This window comes from Centroberyx affinis, unplaced genomic scaffold (assembly GCF_046629955.1).
Source record: "Centroberyx affinis isolate AG114_WGS23_722 - 3 ecotype Tasmania unplaced genomic scaffold, CSIRO-AGI_Caff_v1 ptg000258l_1, whole genome shotgun sequence".
Lineage (NCBI taxonomy): Eukaryota > Metazoa > Chordata > Actinopteri > Beryciformes > Berycidae > Centroberyx > Centroberyx affinis.
The window spans coordinates 306,149-329,392 of NW_027278940.1; the positions used below are offsets into that span (position 1 = coordinate 306,149).

The 23,244-nt window shown below is 45.4% G+C and overlaps 1 protein-coding gene across 1 annotated transcript in view; it reads right to left on the reverse strand.

The window, feature by feature from the left end:
- Positions 1-2,858: 2,858 nt before the first annotated feature.
- Positions 2,859-23,244, reverse strand: part of arb2a (ARB2 cotranscriptional regulator A) — a 157,652-nt gene continuing 137,266 nt past the window's right edge. The window contains exon 11 of the mRNA XM_071545867.1: positions 2,859-3,016. Coding sequence (XP_071401968.1) covers positions 2,859-3,016 — 158 coding nt within the window. The remainder of the gene's footprint in view (positions 3,017-23,244) is intronic.

Genomic DNA, 23,244 nt, shown 5'->3' on the forward strand with positions numbered 1-23,244 from the left:
TTAGATTTCATAGATGTTATGTGAGATGATGAGTCGGGTCATTTTTCCCTTGGTGCTCGACTTTCTCATCCCAGTGTACTCACTTTACAGTTTGGGGCAACTTTCTCTCCTCTTTTTGCAACCCCCCATGAATATTTATTGCTGCTATTTGTTGATTTATTTATTTATTTTTTCTACACATTCCTAACATATTCTGCACCAGCATCTCTAAAATGCTTTAGATGATTTGCCCGAAAAACTCGAGGAAATAAATAGAAAAGCAATAAAATAAAAGTGCAATAATCTATAAAATAGGAAATATGCACAGATTAAAAAAAAACAAGATGCAAAAGTTCATTTTTATTTACTTTCAACTGCGTTCATAATTACAAAAAAATCAATCAACCATGTAAAAGTAGGAGTAATGATCAAATTGTAAAAACTGCAAAATAATTTTGATAGCCTACTGTTTTAAAAGAGTGTTTTCCAACGATGTTTAACAACGATGGACTCCAGAGAATGAGATACACTTTTGAGAAAAAGAGAAATGTGTGTCCTGGCAGGGCGCTAGCGGTTTCATGAAATCCAAACGTTTGCATGTACTGCGATAAAAAGGCATGTTTCTTAAATCAGTACAACGTATAAACCATCTGCAAAAAATAATGTCTTCAAGAGCAATTGCTGAAATGAGTCCCCCTTTCCTCGTGGACTGTGCTTTGGATTTGGTTTAAGGCTGCTCTTACATCTTTAGTTCCATTCACATATGGCTTGCTGGATTTTATTAAAAACACCAGTGAGCAGTGTCTTGTTTATTCCTAAGGCAACAATATACAAATTATGGAGTGAAAAATGAACCGATTTTAGCTGAACAGCAGAATGATGAACAATGGTCTCTTGAAATGAAACTCATCAAATCAAATAATAAACCAACTTCTTTGCTGAAATCTGGAGAGATCTGAATCAAATTAAAAGCAAATTAGGCCTGCAACCATCAGCCACAGTTGTGTCATTATAGACGAAAGATAATCCACAAAAGCCTTAAACCACACACAGAGTGGGCAGCGGAGAATGGATTTCACAGTGCAAAAGTTAAATAATGGTAACTGTTTAAAGTAAAAAAAAAAAGAAAAGAATATTAAACAGTCCAAAAGTATACATGTGAAGGTAAATGTTTGAGAAGGTTTCTAAAATATCAGAGGATTTAGTATCCGGTTTGAGTTTTTACTAATGTCACGACACATTAGAAATATATTCCATTAAGCCTTGAGTGGTTTATAACACACACCAGCGTTGTGGAAACATTTTTATCATGTTTGTGTCACATAGTCAGATTATGTGCAGCTGAGCAGGGAGCTGACTTTGTCACTTCTAAGTACACACTCAAGAAGAGTACTTTGGTGGAAGAAAAAAAAAAGGATAAAAAAAAAAACTAGATGTGTTATACTTCTCCAACATCTAAGGAAATATCATTCAGGCTTAGGATAATATTGAAATCTTGGATTTCCTGACATGTGTAAGGCGATATATTGAGGCTTTATGAGTGTTGTGAGCTGACTTCTGGCTCCTGTTAAAATGAGATATCCCTCAAACTCATTTTGATGCTTGACTTTAAGTGATTTTAAATCTGCTCAGTGTCCTGAATTTTCCATATTCAGCACAGGTTGTGTTTGTTTTATTTGTTTCATCACATTCAATCATCTGGAGACATCAATTTCAAGGATATCAAATAGAAAAAAAATATATTTATAATAAAAACAAAGAGGTGGACTCCCTCCACAGTTTTGCAAATCAAACACAGCGAGATATTCAAAAGTAAACACTTATAGCTCTGGGAAGTATTGGCTTAATATACAAAATCAAATATAGTGTGTGTGAGAGACATTGCATTAAAATGTAGCTAAAAGTTGATAAAGAAAAAAAAAATCTCTCCTCTTATGAGCATTGCAAACCCAGAATTACATGGTGCGGTTTATAGAACCACAGTTTACACACAGCTGAATGAGAGAAGTCAGGTTTTAAAAGACTGACTGCATGTGCGGAGGAGTTAGAGAGCGAAGAAGAAGCCATAAAAACAACACCCTTTGTTAAAAAAAATTTGCTGACCAGTTAACAGAGTGTGTTTACTCTTGATAAAAACATTTGTGGTGGGCAAGGGCTCAAAAAAATGAAGATGGGTAAAGAGTAGGAAGAAACTCTATGAAACCATAGCAGTAGATATCATATGTGAGTGTATATGGGCTGATTTAGGGGTAAACAGTCCAGGCTTTAGGACCAGGGGGGGAGGGGGAGGGGGGGGGGGGGGGGGGGAGAGAGAGGCTGAGCAGTGCGGACTGGAGGGCTGGCGGGGCATTAGCTCAGTTCAGGCCGGTGTCAGGACAATTAGAGGTGCACCACAGCGCACTGTGCACAGCGCCTGTCAGCCTTAATCTCTGCTGCCGCGGCCCGTACCCGCAGCCAGGCCACAGCCCACGGGAAGCGCTAACACTCGGGCCCATATTGCTTTGACAGTTGCACTCATCTAGAAGTAATGCAAAACGTTATTGTGATGTATACACAGTGACCCCGCACTCATGTCTCTTACGACAACAACGCTATGTTGTGTGTGCGGGGCGGGAGATAGCGGAAGGCCGGAAGGGAGAAATGACACTCGGGGGGAGGGGGCGGGGGGGAGAGAGAGAGCGAGGAAGGAAAAGATGGAGGAAGCGAGAGAGGGATGGAGGGAGAGAGGAAGGGAAAAGAAAAAAAGAAGAAAAGAAAAAAAAAAGCGGAGAGGATCTGGAACCTTAGCCTCCCTTTCCGCAGCTCCCCCCTCCTGATCCCTCAGTCCCCCCCCACCCCCCCTTTTCCTCCTCTTGCTCCAAGTCATTGTAGTTGCTCCTCTACAAGTCTTGGTGTTTGTTTTTGAGGGAGCTGCTGCGTGTGGTGACCGTGTTGGAGGTCTCCGCCTCCTCGTCCTCCTCCGCTGCCAGGGCCTCGCCGAAGAACCTAAAGATGGAGTTGAAACTCGTCCAGGAGGTCAGCTCATGCCTCTCTGTGCCTGCATGTAAAAGATATGCACACACACACACACACACACACATACACACAGACACACACACACACACACACACACACAAACATGAGCACGAAGAGAGTCAGTGTGAGGGTTCACAAAACATTCACTTGCTGTAAGGCTGCAGGGAAAGACAAACTGCACTGAGTCATGTACACACAGTCTGGCAACATAAAAGGTGGAAATAAATAATTCCCATTAGATGAGATATTTAGTCTCTAAGGGCTCGCCACTCCCACAATGCAATGCATTGCCCTCCACAAGCCTTGGGCCTTATGCATGAGAGCCATGACAGCCTATGACCTATTAGTCCAATGGGACGGCCTTAATATGTTATCCAAGTGGATACCTGATAATCAACACCACTCCACGTCCCTCTTTCCATCTCAGGCCTTCCAACCGAATGAGAGTTATGCACAATGGGCGCACTAAGCGAAACCAGTGGAGCGGTAGTCATTCATTCTAAAGGGCTGATTGAGAAAAGGCAAGACAGAAGCCGGGGAGAGGTAGCTGGTGAGCGTATCAGGTGGTCCGGGGGCGGCGGAGGGGGAGGGAGGTGGGAGTGCTGGGTTTCCCTCCGGCCTCCTCCAGGTTAGCCAGTTCCCAAGTTGGGGTCACACTGGAGCCTGAAATCTGGTACACACGCCTCGGGTTCCTCTCAGCCTCCGAGGTCAGGGTATCACTGGCCAGCTTTTTGGTTGGATGGCTCGCGAACTCGCTGGCCGCTTGTTTCTCCCGCGCCTGCTAGCCCCGCTGCAGACCGCCTCGGCTCGGCGGCGGAGCGCCGGAGATGAAGACAGCTCATGGCCGCAGCTGCTGCCCGTCTTGTCTCTGCTGCTGCTCGCCAACCATTCAGCGAGAGTGCTAACAGATAATGGCTTGTTTCTCCCCGCTGCTGGCTAGCGTCTCAGCTGCTTAGCAACACAACTGTAACTGGACTTGAGAAGCCGTAGTGAGGTGCCCTCTTGCCTCCCGGAGGGGGAATAGATTTGCCGAGAGATGATATTAAGAGTTTGATCCCTTGATACACGAGTACAGAGTCTGAGGGAATTTACATGTGTTTACAGACAGGGGGATCAGTGAATATGAGGAGAGGCAGTCTGTACTTGACTGAATATACAGTACTCATTTTTTTCTTTTTTAATCTATTGGCACACTTACCGGTTTGTAAGATGAGAAAATTTAAATAGGTCCCCATATTATTCTGGGGAACATTAATAAAAAGGGTAAGCTTACTCATCCCCATAGTAAAAGGTTGAAAACCACTAATCTAGGATATCCACATACACGGTATTACATACTGAACAATTTCTATGCCACTTGACTAGACAAGGCTACTCTTTTGAATGGGTCAGACAGTCTGTACATTAAAAAGGCCTCTTCACACTTCTTTAATGCATTTCTCTTTCCCTCCTCCTTTCCTCCCGTCTCCCCTCTGTACATCGGAACGGCTATAAAGAGCTAGACTCGAAGGCCGCAGGGATACAATTAAGAAGCACCTTAAAGGCTCTCTCACCATAGACAGGCCTCTGATGACCACTGTATTGACCCCATGTTTATTAGATTGACCCCTGCCTGGACGCATTAATGGAGATGGTGTGCGTGCGTGTGTGTGTGTGTGTGTGTGTGTGTGTATGTTGGATAGGGGGTAAGTGTGGGGTCTGGGGCTGGCAGTGGACTTGGGTTCTGTTCTGTCCGCGTTTGTGTGTGTGTGTGTATATAGTTGTGTGTGTATGTAGGAGTCCCTCGATCACTTTGGCACAGCGGACTGCGGTGCACGCTATAGCAAGCAGACTGCAGTCAGTGCCTTGGGTCAAATTTACTGGCCTGGCAATCATGGGAGTCAATAACCCAGCACTCTCAGTCACTCCGCTACCTGTGTAGGGCTCAACATAACACCCACCTCTGGAAAACAAAGACACAGCCCTCTCACACCTCTAATCTATCATTTATATCCAATTTGAGGCACCGTGATCTCTTTCCACCTCCTCCTCCTCCTCCACCTCCTCCTTTTTCCCCTTCTCATCCGTCTCTCCCTCACTAGTGTTTTTACTTCTCTTTTGTCCTTTTTTTCCCCCGCAGAAGCGATCAATGCCGCAGCGCTCTCTCGTTCACCCCGAACTGGCGGTGAACTCCTCCGGAACGCCACCAGCCTCTCCGCCCTATCCCATCGCAGTCCGGGGTCACCAGGGGGGCGTCTCTGTGCCAATATGCAGATGAGCCTGTGCCCCTCCAATGACTCCGGTTTGAAGCCCCGCCCCTCTCTGTACTAGGGGCTTTGAGATGACTCCCCCCCCCCCCCCCAAACACACACACACACACACACATACAGAGGCATAAACCCACTCTCACACACGCTTAAATAGGCCTTTAACAGCCTTCGTCCACTCTTGCTTTAATTGGCAAAGTGTGTCGAACCTAATGGATGTTGTCAGAGCTGTGATGTGACCGCTGATTTAGAGGAGGAACCCCAATGACCAGGCTTCACTAGCCACTAAAGACATGGAGAAAGGGAAAGAGGGGGAGAAAGAGAGAGAGAGAGAAAGAGAGAGAGAGTGAAAGAGAGAGAGAAAGAGAGAGAATTACCTCAGCTATGCCACAAATCAAAGTAATATCTTTGAAAGATGTAGGGATCGATGAGGTGTCATCTGGCTGTATCTTGTGTGTAAAGTGAAGCCATAAACAGCCAGTGAGTACTTCCTTCTCCTCAGTTTTAGTCCCTTACTGAAAAAGTTTTTCTACTGATAGGCACTTTTTTTTATGAGCCATTGATTCCATGTATTGTTAAAACAAGATATGACATATGAGGAGCGCTTCCACTTTAATTAGTCCAGTGATGACTTGTATCGTGTATTTAGTTGATCTGACTTTGAAAAGAAAGTACCCTATGTATTTAATGTGTGCTTTGTTAAGCTATGAATCAATTAAATTGCAAATGACTATATATTTAATGTGTGCTTTGTTAACTATGAATCAATTAAGTTGCATGTGCTAATTTTAACACAAAGTCCATTGTAACTGTATTAATCTAATAAAGTTGTTGTTATTGTAAATGCAATAATGTTGTAATTTATTGTAAAAGTAATGATGTTACTGTTACCTCCTTCATTAACCTGGGATATCACCATGGGATATATGGAGCTAAATTTCTCTTTACTTTCAAAATGTGTTTACTGTTGGCATCAATGTTAAACAAATGACAAGCTCGCCTTAAAAGCGAAATAGAGAGCTAAAAGGTTGGCGGCTGCAACCTTGAGGTGAGGTAACACAACACACACACACACACACACTCACACACACACACACACACACACAGGTAAGACTAGGTGGAGACAAGCCCTGTGGTGTAACCTCCCTTTCCCTGCTCTCTGCTCTGCCCTCGGTCCCAGCTCCTAACCTTCAGCCCGGTGTTTGACCATTCTGTGTGTGTTGTCGGAGCCCGCGCAGCCTGTCTCATTATGTGACAGGCAGAGGAGTGTATTTGATCCTGGATGTTTAGCCTCCTCCTCTCTGTCACAGCCACTGGAGCCCTCTCAGGGTAATTGACTGACTGTTTGATCTGCCTCTGACTCTACACTGGTACAAGATGCCGACACACACACACACACGCAAACACACTCCCCCCTTTTAGGCATCTACTCATGTATGGCACTCACTCACACACGTGGCGCTTACCCACTAACATATACCCCCCCCCCTGAAAAAAAAACAAAAAAACAAAAAAACACAAGCACACAAACACCAAACACACCCAACACCCACCCACTCTCACACACATGCCCACACACACGCACACACACACACACACACACACAGTTGTTATCATTTGTGTGCAGTGAGGTACGGGAACAGAGGAGGAGTGTTTTGAGCTGTTAAAAAGGAAACTCCTCCATAGCTATGGGCCATGCTTTCTTCCCTCTGCACCAAACGCTGCATGCTGTTACAAATGGTAATCGGCTCTGATAGTCACAAATTTCAAAACAAACGCTAGGTGACTGAAAAGCCAAAGTGACGCCCCGAGTGATACTCTGACAGAAAGACCGAATCAAAGCATGCCGACTATAATTAGGTTCCATCTGGGCTACATTATTTAAAGCCGCACCAGTTAATTGCTTGTGTACAAATGGCCTATTTTATTGGAATCAAACTCTTTTTTTTGTGATTCGTAATTACATTGATGTGAAGGGGGCCATATCTCTTTGCTTAATTTATTATAGAAATACATATTCAAATTATTATCTAGACTTTAGTGTGAGGGAAATGTAAAGTGATGATAGTCTTTTTGAGATAATTGATTTTTTTTTTTTTTTTTTACAATTATGAAAGCTTAAACAAAGATATTGACATTTAGGTTAAACATTTAATGAGCCAAAAAACAAAAAAACAAATAGATAAACAATGATATAATCATGGAGAAAATGGTGAAAACAAAATAACCTACAGGAATGACATCACACGACACTACTGCATGCAGGAACAAACATTTTCTCATTTCCTCTTGTCAAACTTTTCATAAAAAATCTAACACAAACATGCATTTTCTTATCGATTTCCTATCGATGGTAACCTAAGCTGTTGTTTTATCTCGATGTGAGGCAGAACACGGCACGGTGCGGTGTGGTGCGGGGCCGGCCGGCTGTAACCCTAGCCGGGCTGCTGTTTGTGGAAACTATCTGTTGCATGGATCAGCGGTGGGGAATCGCTATCTGTATCCTGGTTGTCAGACGATCGGATTTCCGCCGCTGACACTCTCTGATATTAGATGATCTGCCGTGGTGTGTGGGGGTATATGTGCACGACGTGTGTGCAGATGTGTGTGGTTGTCTGTATGAAACGCACACAGTTATGTGTCTCGTCTTCTTGCATGCCCACTGAGCGCAGGTCAAGAATGCCATTTTGTCCCACGTGGCCGTCTGTCGAGGCGGGCGGGACATGTCGCCACTGGAGACGAGGTCAAACAGAGCCCAAGTAGGTGACAGCCGGTCAGCCGCGCTGCCAAAGCAACACTGTCCTCCGTAACAGAACATGGACACGTTGTCCTCAGTCAAAAAGCTAATTAAATCTAAATTTACCACCCCCTCCTCCATCCCCGCTCAGGGTGAAGGCGTCCATGTCAAACAACAGACAGTGTAACGTAGGTGTAATCTGGCTTTGTTTATGCTACGCTATGCGTCTTCATTTTTAATCAAATCAATATGGTACTACATAAGCCTTTTCACATCCACGCAAGCAGGAAACACACACATGCGCACACACTCACACAAGGAATAAAACACACACACACACCGACAAATTACTCAAAACGGGGCGCATTTCATCAAAACAGCAATACCACTGCTGCCTCTTAAATGCAATTCATTTTTAATGCTTGTCGGTAAGTGGGGTCTTCATGGTGGTGTCTGTTATTCCCCCCTATCTCCCTCGAACTGCTTTTAATTACTTTGCTTATTATTGTGTGTTGTTGTTAGACAAAAACAAGGCAGAACTCATTACACATCCAGAGATGAGGAACCTGAATGACTAGCTACAGGGGCCGCTGAGGGGACTTGGTATTTACTTAGAATAAAATACAGATAGAGAGAGGGAGAGAGAGAGATAAAATAGAGAGAAAGCCCAGAGAGGGGAGAATATCACATTAACTTGTTGTAATCATCACCCAATGTACTTTACTTTCCATATCATGATTCCAACCATAGAAGAGTAAAACTTGTGAGAAAAAGGGTTCAACATAAAAGACAACCCAGCACTTTACCTCTCTCTCTGTTCCTCCATTCTCTCCTTCAGTTCCCTCCCTCCATCTTTCCTTCCCCACTCGTCGCCTCCCTAGCCAGACACTGAGACTGCACTGAGTGCTTTTTTATTTTAACATGAATGAGTGGCCTTGGCCGTCATAAAGGACCCTCGCTTTTATAGACTTGGAGCGGAGTATTTACAAGATAACCCCGGTCCAAGGACAGTGCAGGCTATTCGATACCAGTGTCAGACTCTCCCCTCTCCTCTTCAGTAAAAATCGAAAGCCCAAACATGCCCTCGCCCACAACAGCACCTCTCAATGTCAGTTGTTTTACTCTCCTCTAGCGAAATGGGATGATACACTTTGGAGAAAGAGGAGAGACAGCTGCATGTGGCACTTAACAGAGGCATCAGTTGCACCTTTTCACATTTACTTCTCATCACAATTGAATAATAATTGAGATGAAAGAACGGAGGCTCTGAAAACACTGCATTCAGATTAAAGATTCAAGATTGAATATTTTATATATATATAAAAATCAGGTTGTTAAGAATTTGTGTGCTCAGGAAAGACACAAGACACAACATCAGGTACACATACAAATATACACTGTACAACACACATTACTATGTACAAAAAAATCAATTAATAAGTTAATTATATAAAAATGTTTGAATAAAATAATAGTGTTAAAATCATTACAAAACTAATTTAATCTCTTTGAATAAAAAAATATTTTGTTTTTCTGTCTGTCAAAAGAAAAAGACACTGTTTCATCAGGGAGCTATTGGGCAACACTCAACTATTTTAGACAAGGCTACAGGACAAAAATAAAGGAAAAAATTAAAAAGGCTTTGTCAAATGAATGATAAAAATGATAAAAATGACATAAAATCATTTAATCAAAAGCCAAAAGAGAATTTGAAATTCCAGTATGAATACAAAGTTTGGTCATGATTATAGCAAATCCAAAAGTGAGTAAGGGGATTCTTTCTTTTTGTAAATTTTCATCAAATTCTAGGCCATGCCATGTGGCATCTATTCAACCACATTGAGAAAACGTATAATTACGAGAATACCTTTGTAATAGAAAGAGCCCAGAATCGTTTTGGATAACAATACATGTCCACTTCAATTATCGGTTCAATAACACAAGTTATGCTATTCCTTTTCCTTACACACAATTCTAATCTTGTTTCTAGTGGCAGACCCTTACTCCAGCATTATGGGGAACAAATGTTCCCTCTAGCATGTCCAAAACTCATTGACATTTTTTGTTACATACATGCATAAGGTATGTGCTTGTACCTGTTATTTATGTGTGTGTGTGTGTGTGTGTGTGTGTGTGTGAGAGAGAGAGAGAGAGAGAGGGAGAGAGAGAGAGTTGCGTGAGAGAGTGAGTGTGCGTACACATGTATGTGTACGGAGGGGCCTTGTTGCGAGTGCCACCCAGACATTAGCACTGTAAACAGTGCGGGCCTCCTTCCCTGTCCAGGCCCTTTGTTCCATCTGCACCACCATTGGTTGGGATTTAAATGGCAAACACTCGGGGGCTGCTAGCTCGCCTGACACGGTTTTGTTTTTGGCCTATTGAGGGGCAATGGAGAGCTTCTGTTTCTATGCCCAGGCCCAGTGTGTCTCAAAAGCAGCATGGCTGAAAAGAGAGGCCCCCACAAAGACTGTCCATTAGTGGAGGCACTGCATGCACACGTACACGTGCACTCGCATGGGCACAAGCATGCACACACTCACACCCACACACACACGATGCCTAGGCAAGGGTCAGGACAGACAACCTTGCAAAGCACACTGGCGGAGACAGAGCATGCGCACATTTTCACACATACATACACTCACACACACACACACACACACACACACACACACACACACACACACACACACACACACAGACAGTCTATATAACCAAATCCAAGCCAACCTACATACTCGCTACACCACTTCACTACAATACACTCACTCCTCACTCACACAAACACACAACCTCTGCTCCACTTCAACACAATGAGGTCTGGAACATACACGGCCACACACACACACACACACACACACACACACTCTCCCTCACACCTTCAGGACAATACCAGGCATACAAAAACACACACACACACACACACACACACACACAGACACCTCTACAATATCACAGACATACACACATCACTCAGTCACAAAAGAGGTGGAGGGGGAGGAGAGGGGTAAGAGAGGGCCCCTTGCACCTGTAAGAAAGACAGACCGCATTCAGAATCAATGACCACATAATAGACAGCCTTGAGTGTGACAACCCCCATCCACACAAGGCCATGGTGATCCCACACACCTTACATATAACCCTCCTTCAGTTACCAGGCTCCATAAGCTTTTATGGAAGGCCGTAGCACAACCACTAACACCACAGAGGACAAGCTTTGTCCAATGCAGAGCATAACTGCTAAGCATCTTAAAGCCATTACACACTGGCAACATGATGAGGCAATGTGCACTGCCAATATTTTTTTTCACTATTTTCCCACTACTTTTGTTCCTTATAGTCCACTGTATGGATGTGTGTCATCTGGCTGTAAACTCCTTTTTACAGTGCTGCCCTCATTGCTTTCATTGTTTACAATGTGAAAAAAATGCACTGCTGCATGTTCTTGACAACGCTGAGAGCTGAGTTTGCGTTTAATACAAAAAGCATGAAGTGGTTTTGATAGCCCAACAGCAACAGCAGTCATGACCAGTACTTCCCCTAAACATCTGTTTAGCACTACTAGCTAAAAAAAGAGAGGAACAGTGGACACAGATGATTGGTATCGAACACCATGATTTTCATCTGCCAAACTCCAAATACATCTACATTACCACAAAGCTGCTGCCCATGTACCATCACCTCAGGACATGAGGAGCCCTCCATGAACAGGAGTGCAAATGAACAAACTAGTGGAGTGGAAGACAAATGAAGACAGTGAGCTGCTTGCATTTTAAGTTCACAGCCACAGACCATGCTGAATTGACAGCGCAGGCAAGAATAAACACACAGACACAGACACAGACACACACACTCAGAGGCTTGTGGGTGTCTTAGGTGAGATGGCACGTTAAGAGACAGTGAGCACGTTCCCACACTTTACCCCAACAGATTTCCACTGGGGCCCAACCAGCAACAATTAAAACACCACTCGCCTGTCTAGCACTTCTCACAGTTTAGCATCTCCCAAGTGCAGAGGGCACGCGCATACACATACACACACACGCGCACACACACACGCACACACACAAGTTGACTCTCAGAAGCACAAAATTTATAGTATATCTGCATAGCCTACTGCGTCATGTGAGTTCACGGTCATTCACAGTGTCACATTCACACACATACACACATAAAGAGTGGGCTTAGAGAAGTTGAACAATATACTGAGAGGGAAGAAACTGAAGGACATTTTCTGGTCACCTGACAAAAATGCATAGTTGAACATGTAATGCCCTACATATTATGATTTCCACACAGTTGCAGACTAATAAGAGTCTATCAAGATTGACATTTAACATCTAAATCCAACAGCAGAATGCTCAGACATACCCACACACAGGTCACTGTGAGATCTACATACATACATACACACATACACACACACACACACACACACACACACACACGCACACCTGCTAATGTATAGTGCCACTTGTCACATGACCTTGTGATCCTATGCATTGTAACAGCTATGGAGGGAGTGAGGGAGCATGTGTGTGTGTGTGTGTGTGTGTGTGTCTGTGTGTGTTGGGGGGTGAAGAGAAGAGAGCAGAGGAGAGGAGAGTTGTGGAAAGGAGAGGAAAAGCAAGGGGGAAAAGGAAGAGAGGTATAGGAGTTGAGAGGAGGATAGAGGGGGGAAAGGGGAGAGGAGAGGAGAGGAGAGAAGAGGAGAGGAGAGAGGTCAGGTGGGGGAGGAGTGGGCCAGGGGTGGAGATAGCAGAGAGTGGGTGTTGAGGGCGGGGCAGGTCTGAAATAGATCACTTAAGGGAACAAAGTGTAATTAATGGGTCGCCACAGATAAGAGGGCTCTGTCCCTATCTGGGAATGTGCTAATGGAGTTGACACACACTCAACAAGAACAGTGGACGACCCCTCCGTGCATGTGTGTATGTGTGTGTGTGTGTGTGTGTGTGTGCATGGGCAGGCGCATGTGTTTTCAGGACACACAGTGGATAAATAGTGGGAGGAGGAGACTGCTAAGGTGACAGGTTAACATGGCTTCCTCCATGACGAAGATCTGCCATCCCTGCAATCAGAGGAAACCACCAGGAAAGACACACAAATACACACACACACACACAGATACACACAAGACTTCTCCTGCTACACACAACCAACCGTAACACACAAACTGTCCGGCCACCCCGACTCACGTAGACGTTCCGCCTCACATCAAAACATGAGTGATGTTATTACACTTGGCCAGCCGGCACGCCTTCAGACGTGGGGATGTGGTTGTTTACGGAGAGATGGAGGAGGAGGAAGCCGCCTGGTCAAGAGAGGGTCAGACCTGAAGTGGGCTAAGAGAAGCAAACTGACACAAACCTCTCCTCAAACTTCCTGCCTGCGTGTGTCTCTGCGTCAGGGGAACCCGGCTGGAGCCAAGGGGCCTGCGCATGTGTATATATGTGTGTATTTGTGTGTGTGTGTGTTGGGTAAATCTCTTGGGTTTGGAGACTGGGTTAGGGGGTGTTGGGGGCGGGTTTGCAGGCGCCCACGTGCGCTGGGACAGTGAGATGGCCTAGTGATGGACAGGGCTGGATAGGGAGGATTTCCCCTGTTTGTTTGAAAGAGTGGAGCAGCCGCGTCACACACACACAGCAGGAGAAGTCTGTCTCCGGGATGGATTTCTTTGACTCTTGTGTGTGTGTATGTGTGTGTGTCTGTGGCATGAGGGGAGTAGGTCAGGCGTCTGGCAGTTGTTGGTCTGTGTGTGTGCGCGTGTGTGTGTGTGTGTGTGTGTGTGTCTCTCAGGGTCACAGACCCCGGGGCCATCCACTTCAGTCTGGTTCAGTCTGACAAGCCAAGGCTACATTAACACACCGCATGACTTAATAATACTGAGACCTCTAGCTTAGTGCTGCAGATACAAGGCTCAGACGGGTGAATAATCAAACAAACCAAACACATATCTTACATCTTTATGGAAATGAACTACTTAACACCATTACAGTCACCTTGACAAGTCACTAAATATCAAATGAAGGAAGTGTAACAGTCCTTAAACACAAGGACATGACCTCGACAATAGCATGCTGTGTACGGTGCTCTAGGTGAATCTTAAATCTTGCCTTGTGTGTGCAACGGGTGCAGACAGTGTGCAGGTCTGTAGCAGAGTGTATGTGTGTCCACAGGAGCCTGAAAAGTGTGTGTGTGTGTGTGTTTGTGTGTGTGATAGTAGCGTCGGGGGGCTAAATGGGGAGAGACGAGACTCTGATCTGTCAGGACAAGGGGAGAACAGCTTCAAAGACTCAACATCAACCCCTCTCTCTCTCTCTCTCTCTCTCTCTCACACACACACACACACACACACACACACACACACACACACACACACACACACACACACACACACACTGACGGACAGTCCATTGCTCCCAGCATATCTCTACTTTGTCCTTGGACTGTCTGAATACCACTGGAGGCGAGCATGATTTGAGAGAGCAAGTGGGAACAAGAGAGAGGGAGACGGAGAGAGAGGAAGAAAGAGGAGAATGATAGAGGGAAGGAGAGGGAGAGAAAAGAGGCGCCCCTCAATGACATCTAAAGAGATAACTCACTCTCCAGAGCTTCTTTTCTCCTGCTATCACTTTCCCAGGCAGCGCTCCTTCGACATAAGGCCTCAAGTGTGTGCGTGTGTGTCTTAGGTTTGCCTGTGTGCATGTGTGTGTATGAATGAGTGACAGTAGAGTATGTGGGAATACAGCGTACGTGAAGGTGAGCAAGTCAAAAATTTATGAATCTCAATGAGATGATCTAAAGAGCTATCAAACGCATTGATGTGAATACTGAATAAAGCACATTGTATACATTTCCAAACAGAAAAACAGTGTTGTGCTTGGTCAGATACTCATGGTTGTCTGCAAATATGGTTGAAATTATGATCAACAAAAAAAAAATAAAGAGATGCGTTAATATGCACTAGTTATATCATACATTTACCTGTGATATTTGTTTTTAATTGTATAAAGTTGAAAGTTGATAATGCTTAATGCTATGCTAAAGTACTATATGCTGTATATATATTTATGTCAGAATCATTTTGCTGTGAATCTGCACTCAGTTGACTGCTTGAGAAATGATGTTCATAAAACAACACAAACAACAGCTGGCATGTCTCTTGATTGAAAGTTAACTTTGGGAAAACAAAGCGTCAGGCCAGTGGCGGGTCACCGCAATGTAGAAAACACCCAAACAAAACGGCAGGAAAACACAAAAGTGGTCCGCTGCTGCCGTTGTCGTCGGAAACGCTCCCCTTTGTAGGCGCAGACAAACTGTGGGGAAGAGTTAACCTTTTGATAAGCTGCTTCGAGTCCCAGCTGTATGCATTTTTCATCGAAATGTGTGAGTCAGAAAGAGAATAATTATCTCTTCTCGCTCCGTGGAGAGGCGAGGGGTTGCAGCCCCCAGTCTGGTCTCCACAAACTAACTAACTCCTGAAACGAAGCGACGCTGATGAGCACACAGAGAGACTGCGCTATGCTAATTCATAACCCAAAAATAAAGGAAACCCACAGTCAAACTTGCATGCATAAGCACGCTGGCAGGCGCACATGGAAGCACACACATGCAACTAAATTGCTGGATGTGTGAGAACGTTCCACTCACTTAATCACGGACCCTAACCTTCACCCTAACAAATAAATGCTTAATTCTAACATGTAACTTCACTTTAATCTAACTCTGATAATAATACTAACCCAAAAACTTACACCGGTCTTGAAAAAATGTCCTTGCTTTGGAAGATTTTCATCATCAGTAAAAGAACAAACATGCATGCACACACACAAACCCAAACACAACACACACACACACACACACACACACACACACACACACACACACACAGTTGAGCAGTGTCTGCCACACAGGGCAAGGTCATTGATCCCTGCTCCATAGTGAAGTCCTTGCCATGATCACCTCTGGAGGAGACACTATCTACACCCACCCTGGCACACAGACACACACACATACACACAAACCAGGGCACCCACCCCAACAGGGCTTAAGACCTTTATCTGACAGCATCAGCTAACACCAGATACACACACAGTCTTGTCCTGACCCTGCAGCACTTCAAGATTAATCAAAATTGCAGTTGGGATCAGAGGTGTGGGTACAACGGGCAGACAGAGTCGTTCATTTTGTGAGCATGTGTGTCTGTGTGTGTGTCTGTGTGTGTGTGTCTGTGCGGTGGGGTGGACGACACACAGTCAGAGATTGAGGGAGGGGAGGCTCACCCTCTCAATCCTCCACTATTGACTTCTGAGCGGAGAGATGGGGCCGAGCGGTCAACGGCAAATAGAATAAACTGATCAATAACCTCGCACTTGTCAGGAGGGACGAAGGCACCTTTAAAAAAAACACAGCAGCCAAACTTGAACTATGCAGGAGGGGAACATTGATCAAATCATGTATAGCCCTGCCAGCCCGCTCACCCCGTTTTGTCCTCCATCCATGACGTGTGGAACGCTACTTCTCAATAACACTGTGGGAGAGGGCTTAGAGAGTGAGAGAGAGCGAGAGAGAGAGAGAGAGAGAGAGAGAGAGAGAGAGAGAGAGAGAGAGAGAGAGAGAGAGAGAGAGAGAGAGAGAGGGGCGCGGAGAGAGTTTTTCTGTGTCTGTGTGTCCTGCGACTGGCATGTTGACTTTAATCTCATAATTCTAGCATGAATGCGCAGCGTTTGATTCACGTGAGAGGTGGTGAGAGGAGGTGACACAGTCCTGCCACGCCGTTTCAACGAGGAGAAGCCGCAAAACCAACCAGCTGAGGGGAGCGGCGAATTATCGCAATGTTAAAAAAGAGATAAATGAAACATGGGCAGGGGAAAAAAACGTCTCGTTCAAACTTAATAAAAGAGTCTCACTGAAGAGTGTGTGTTTGTGTGTGTGTTGGAGGTGGCTGGGCGCGGGGAGGTAGGGGATGGAGAAAAGGGAAAAGAGAGAAGAGTGGGGTAAAGAAGAGAGTGGGATTGGGGGACTGAGGGAAAAGGGGAAGAAAGCGTCAGAGTGAGAGCGGCGGAAAAAGAAGGGCGGGAAGGAAGAAAGGAGAGGAGAAAAACTACCCTCTGTCATAATTTAAACGAGCCGTGGTCTCCCAATGCTCTGTTTACAATGTATAATTTATGCCTCCCAGTTCAAACACAGCTTTATCTGCACTCAGCTGCTAAGTGATATGATTTCACTTTTTATAGCAGCGCCCCCCTCCCCTCCCCTCCAACCCCCGCTCCAACCCCCCTCCCCCCCATTCCCCCCATCCCCATATCCCTCTGTAATGCAGGCTGGTGTGATTCTGCACGCCTCATGCACTGACTTTCAACTGTACAGCCCCCCGAGGGCTAAAGTAGCGTATTAAACCCCTCCCTAACCCCATCCTCTTCCCTCCCTTAAGCAAAACCGCAGCCCTAGACACACATACACATGCACACTTAAGCACACGCATGCTTCCGTGCGTGCACACACACACACACACACACACACCCTATATGCTGCAAAAGTAGAAGCCTGCCTCATATTTTACAGCAGTTAAAGTTTCTTTCTGTATTTATTGCTGTGTTGGTGAGCAGTAATGTCCCATTTCACAGCAGCGGATTCTGACCTCTGATCAGAGCCTCTCTGATGACCCCATGGCTCTACCGGAGTCACACTAATACACCACTTAGGTTACACTGGTTTAACGGCACTTTTCATCTGCCCCTTCAACACTCACCCAGCAGTATACACACATGCACACATACACACACGTTATAGATATATATATCTCATTGAACATAGTGCTGGAGGGACATTCTGGGTAATGTTTGCCGTCCTAATACACAGTGGTTGTCAAGGGTTACACCCTATAATAAAGGTAAATGGGTTACCGCAGTGTTCACCATGGTGATCAGTGCAGTGATGGCGTCATGGGTCAAGGATTCAGCCACTGAATATATAAACTGTGGTGCATTGTGGGAATGGGAGTTGGGAATGAGCTCTCATTACTAAATTTAGTGGACACTGAGATACCACAGACCATGTGAAGTTAGTCTCTAATCTTAGTCAGATTAGAGAAAAAATTGTGAATAACTGTTATACAAATGTAGTTTACTGATGACTGTATACTGTATATATTCAGTGATTTGAGATGATCAACTTGAGGATGTGTCTTCAAAATTATATCCCTTACATATTAGGTTAAATTTGACGTTCATGCATGTATGGTTTTTTATGTTTTACGTCCCTAATAGCAGTTTCTGCTTCAAATACATCAGAGCTTCATAATTACAAAAAAAAAAAAAAAATCCAGCCTCAAATTGAAGAAAAAATCTACATCCAAAAAGACTTTGCTAACTAATGACAGGCGCAGTGCGGATGAGGGCATCAAAAAACCCTTCTTGAGTCACAAGTGTGACAATATGCTTTCGTATCTTACGTACTCCTTACTGAACGATACTATGAATTCTGGTCTATCCTTATTACACCTTAATGTTACAGATCAATTTCTTTGACCTCTGCAAAGCATTACCCCTCTACTTCTCTTCTCCTCTGAACCCCTTCCTCTCTTCTTTCCCACCATTTCATCTATTCATCATACCGGTCCCCTCTCTCTTCCTCCAGCTTCCCTCTTTTTACTTATTCTCTGCCATCTCCTCCTCCTCTTCTTTCTCAGCTATCTGCCTACATAGTGTTTGCGCTAGCAGAAAATTCCCACTTTGTCTCTAGGGGGAACTGCGTTTTTCTCTGCTCCGCTCGTCTCTCGTTCTTCTCTTGTATGTTTTCCACGCTGGCAAAGCTTCCTCTTCCTGCATGCAGGAGGGAGCGTGCTCTGTCTGCGGCTGTCCCATAAGGGACCCTACAGTGTGATGTTACAATCTCCCCATCCAGGGGGATCCTCTCTCTTTCTCTCTCTCTCTCTCTGGCTGCTGCATCCTCTCTCTCTCTCTCTCTCTCTCTCTGTGTGTAAGGCTTTCATGCCCTTATTTCTTTTCCTGTCTCTCTGACTACTTTATCCTCTTCTCCTCGTTCACTTTCTTAATCTGTTTATCTGACTTTCTTACCCCTCTGACACTCTCTCCCCTTACATGCTCTCACTCTCTCTCTCTCTCTCTACCCCCACCAACACCACTCACAGACGTAAAAAATTATTCCTTTCTCCTGTACAATTTTCTGGTATTCACTGATCTGGTCTGGCAAAAAAAAAGTCCCAAAAGTGCAAACCCCACCCGTCTTGCCATACAAAAAAAAAAAGAAATAGAAAGAATTTAAATTCATAATTAGCTGAGCTCTGCATTGGAACTCTTGAGTGTCTGGTTGAAAACTCCATCCTCCAGCTGCCAGCCTCCAGTCCAGGGCCTGGTTTCCTAAAAGCATCTTCAAAATAAGACGGTCTTTGAGGCTCTTTTGCTTCTAATGGAACTGTGTGTGAAGCCTGGAGCGCAGCGGAGCCTGGAGCTCCAAGGCTCCACAAACCCAAGCCGTCAGCATACAGCCCCAAGCCTCCAGTCTCCAGGGTGGTGGCTGCTCTGCCTGTGTGTCGAGGTCCAAGTGTGACTGGCCAGCCAACAGACCAGGGACCCCCGCCATATGGCTAGGGGCTGTCCTGCTCCGGTGTCCCTGTTGGGCCACACTATGATGGGCCACCCCACAGGTCCTGAGCTGGGCATCGTGCCCTGTCACACACACACGCTGGCAGAGAAGGATAACACACACACATAGGCATGAATACATGCATGCAAGCGTGCAAACATGCATGGAAAAAAAAGACCTTCTCACTCAGGAAAAGTCTCTTGAGTTGCTCTCTCAAACTCATGGGTGTCTCTCTCATTGATATTACGGAGAGCAGTGATTGAAATTGAAGTTAGTGTCACACTGTTGGCAGATGAGCTAAATGAAGTGGACAGTTGGCACTGATTAAATTAACCTCTAGCTCTACTTTACCTCTCCTTGACCAATCAAATCATACTGCCAAAACAGAACCAACATCAGGAAATGAGTCAGGTGCTTCCAAATGTTAAATGATAAATACACAAATTTCTTAATCAAAATGGCACACAGAGCATCCGAACTGCCAAACAAAAGTCACAGCATTATTGTGATTCACTAGGATGCAACTCTGTAATGCAGTGTCAGAGGCATAACTGTTTAAACTCCAGCTGAACTGAAATTTAGGGTTCCACTGTAAATGCTATGCACATGTTTATTTTGAGATATTGTACATTTTCTTTTTTAGATTATTTTAATATTTCGTCTTTGCTAGAGAAAAGCAGAGAAAGTCAGGAAAGATGGGAACAAGAAGGAGGTTAACATGAGACATAGTTTGACAATGGGCTCAAACTCGTAACACTGTAACCACAGTTTTGTGCCTTGGTCCACTGTGTCACCAGGACATTTTGAGCTATAACATGTCTATATTGAGAGACACACTAAAACCTGAGATGCCATTTTAATGGCAGTGCCCTCACATCACCATTAAAATTTGGGATGTCTCAAGCCCCTCATTATTCCATATTTCCCTGTCAGCTAGCATGTCATATTTGGCATCACCCAGAAATTTGGAATCGCTCATTCAAAACTGAGTGCTGCAGATGGGAGCACAGCTTGGCTATGCTAATCACGTAATAGCGCCTATACATATACAGGAAAATACAGTATATACTCCAGGGACTTACACAGATATAAACAGAGTTTTAAAGGTTAAGAGAGATCTTCAATTTGTAGAAACGCGGAGCAATGCCTTGACTAGTAAAGATGAGGTGCTGTGTGGGTGAGATTCCCTTGACTTGAAGGTCTCCGGTTAATTAAGTTTCTTGTACATCCAACTGCATGGCTATTGTGTTTGCAGTTCTCTTTGGAGATTAACACAGAGGCCTCTAAATCCACCTCACAATTTCATTTCTCAACATGATTTCTTTTCTCTTTTTTAAAGGTTTATATCAGCAATGTGATATGGGGGCGGGGGACGGTGTGCATGTGTGTGTTTGTACGCGCATATGTGTGTGCATTTGAGCGTGCACGTGTATCTCTGTGCTTTTCAGTGTGCATTTGAGACTGGTCTGTGCAAAAGAGAGAGTTAAAGAGAGAGGAGAGAGAGCGCAAGTCCTTTTCAGTGTGCATTGTGGCATGTCTGTGTGAAAGAGAGAGAGAGAAAAGAGAGAGAGGTGTTAAACTGAAACACAGAGAATGGGATTCGGGTTAAAGCTAATTCACCTCTCTAAATATTGCTCTTGGCTGAGGATGACACATTTGTCCATGGTGTTCTCATGAGGCCAGAGATGAACAGGGACATAAAGTGTCAGAACCTGATGCCAGTGTGATCAAGAGCAATCACAAGGTGAAGAGCTAGCTGACTGTCTGTCGGCACAAAAGCCGACTTTGACACGTCCGGGTAACACAATCCCTCAGTATAAATGATGAGTACAGAGGGCATACAGTATAAGCATGTTGGTTACACACACTTTTGGCAGGCATATGCACACAAACATGCATACGGTCACATACACACACGTGCACGCACAAACATGCACACACTTGTGTCCGCTGAGTGATTGGTACAGGATGTTTGTTTGGGTGGAACTTGAACCTGTCTGTGCCCTGGGGCCGTAGTCACGCAGGTGTTGGCGCACACACATAAGTGTATACACACACACAATCATACAGAAAGCGAGAACACCTGGACACCTGGGCTGGGCTGCACGGCGCTGTACTGAGCTGTCAGAGTCACAGGAGCTGTCACACACTCCGGGATGAAACTGACCCCGGAGCTGAGGGGGGCACACCTGTGCCATGGGAGGCCCCCTGTCTGTCTAGGACCCCTTCATAAAACCCCTCTCTCACAGTGACTAACAAAGTCACAAGCCTTTAATGGGCACTTACTGTCACTCACTGCTAATATTGGTAATAACGTCTCTCAAACTCAACTCAACAAAGGGGCAAAAGGGGCGGAAGAGACAAAGTGGGTTAGAGTGCGGCAGTATATTCAATATTATGTCCTGAATGAGAATTATCACGCATTTTATGTCTCTGTGCGCTAACTAGCCGGCCAGCTAGCTAGCTGTAGGCTGGTGGCCACGGATTTGGTAATACTGTCTAAGTCTCTGTGTCTTCGCAGGGCGGTACAGTGAGCAGCTTTGCACTTTCCGCTCCTATGAGCAATCATCAAAGCCAATCACACGTACGCATGAGAGCCGAGTTCCTGGGTTCCTTGCTCGGTTGCCTGGCTGGGGGCAGTGTGTGTGTGTGTGTGTGTGTGAGTGTGTGTGTTTCAAGGGATCAGGGCATTGTTTGATCATTGCCCAGTATTGTTTGGTCCAGCCATCAAAGGGCACTTTTACCTGTGTGCCCAGTAAGCGATGATGATGAGAGAGAGAGAGAGAGAGAGAGAAATACAGACAGACAGAGAGTAAGAGGGATAAGTCACAGAGAGACAGAGCGAGACAGACAGAGATATGTAGAGGGAGTTTTGACACACAGCCACAACAAGAGACAGACAAATACAAAGCAACGGCAGACTGGCGAAGCTACAAACCCAGGCTGGGCAGTTCAGATGGGAGGGGGGGTGGTGGTGCGGAGAAGGGCGGGCAGTGGGCTTGTGGGTCCTGTCCTGCCCTCGACCTGCGAATGCTGGCACACCCTGTCCTGCTGCTGGCTAAATAAAGAGCCCCAGGGTGGGCCGGGCTGGGCGGCGGGAGAAACAGACACAGAGTCGGCATTACCCGGCTAATCTCATTAGGGAGGCAGCCCTGCCAAGCAGCCAGGGGTCAGCCAGAGTGCCACGTCACTCACCGCACCTTTGGCACTCCCTGTGACCCCCGGGCAGGTTTGGGCCGAGACTTATGGCCAGCCTGGGCGAGGGGCGGGGTGTGTGGTAAAGGTGGGCAGTAGGCAGCAAAGGTAGGCAGAGGGGGTAAATCGGATCGGCGGACTTTAGAGTCGGCGTAGCTTAGAGATCGGGGAGTGTCTGTATGCAGTAGGTTCAGATAGAGGTAGCAGAGGGGAGGGGGGGTGTAGAGGGTGGGAGAGCATAGACTGCATAAAGTATAAAAGAGAGAAGGGGACAAATACAGTGAAATAGATATAAAGCAAATGAGAGAGAAGCAGAGGGGGGGAGAGAGAGAGAGAGAGGCAAAGGATGGATAAGCAGCTTCTTCCACTGCAGCTTGGTTTAATGTATTTACAGGGGATTGCATCAGGGTGCTGTAGTTAAAAGGGCCATCGCCATCCAACAGGGTCATCTGCAGTGTGATGTGC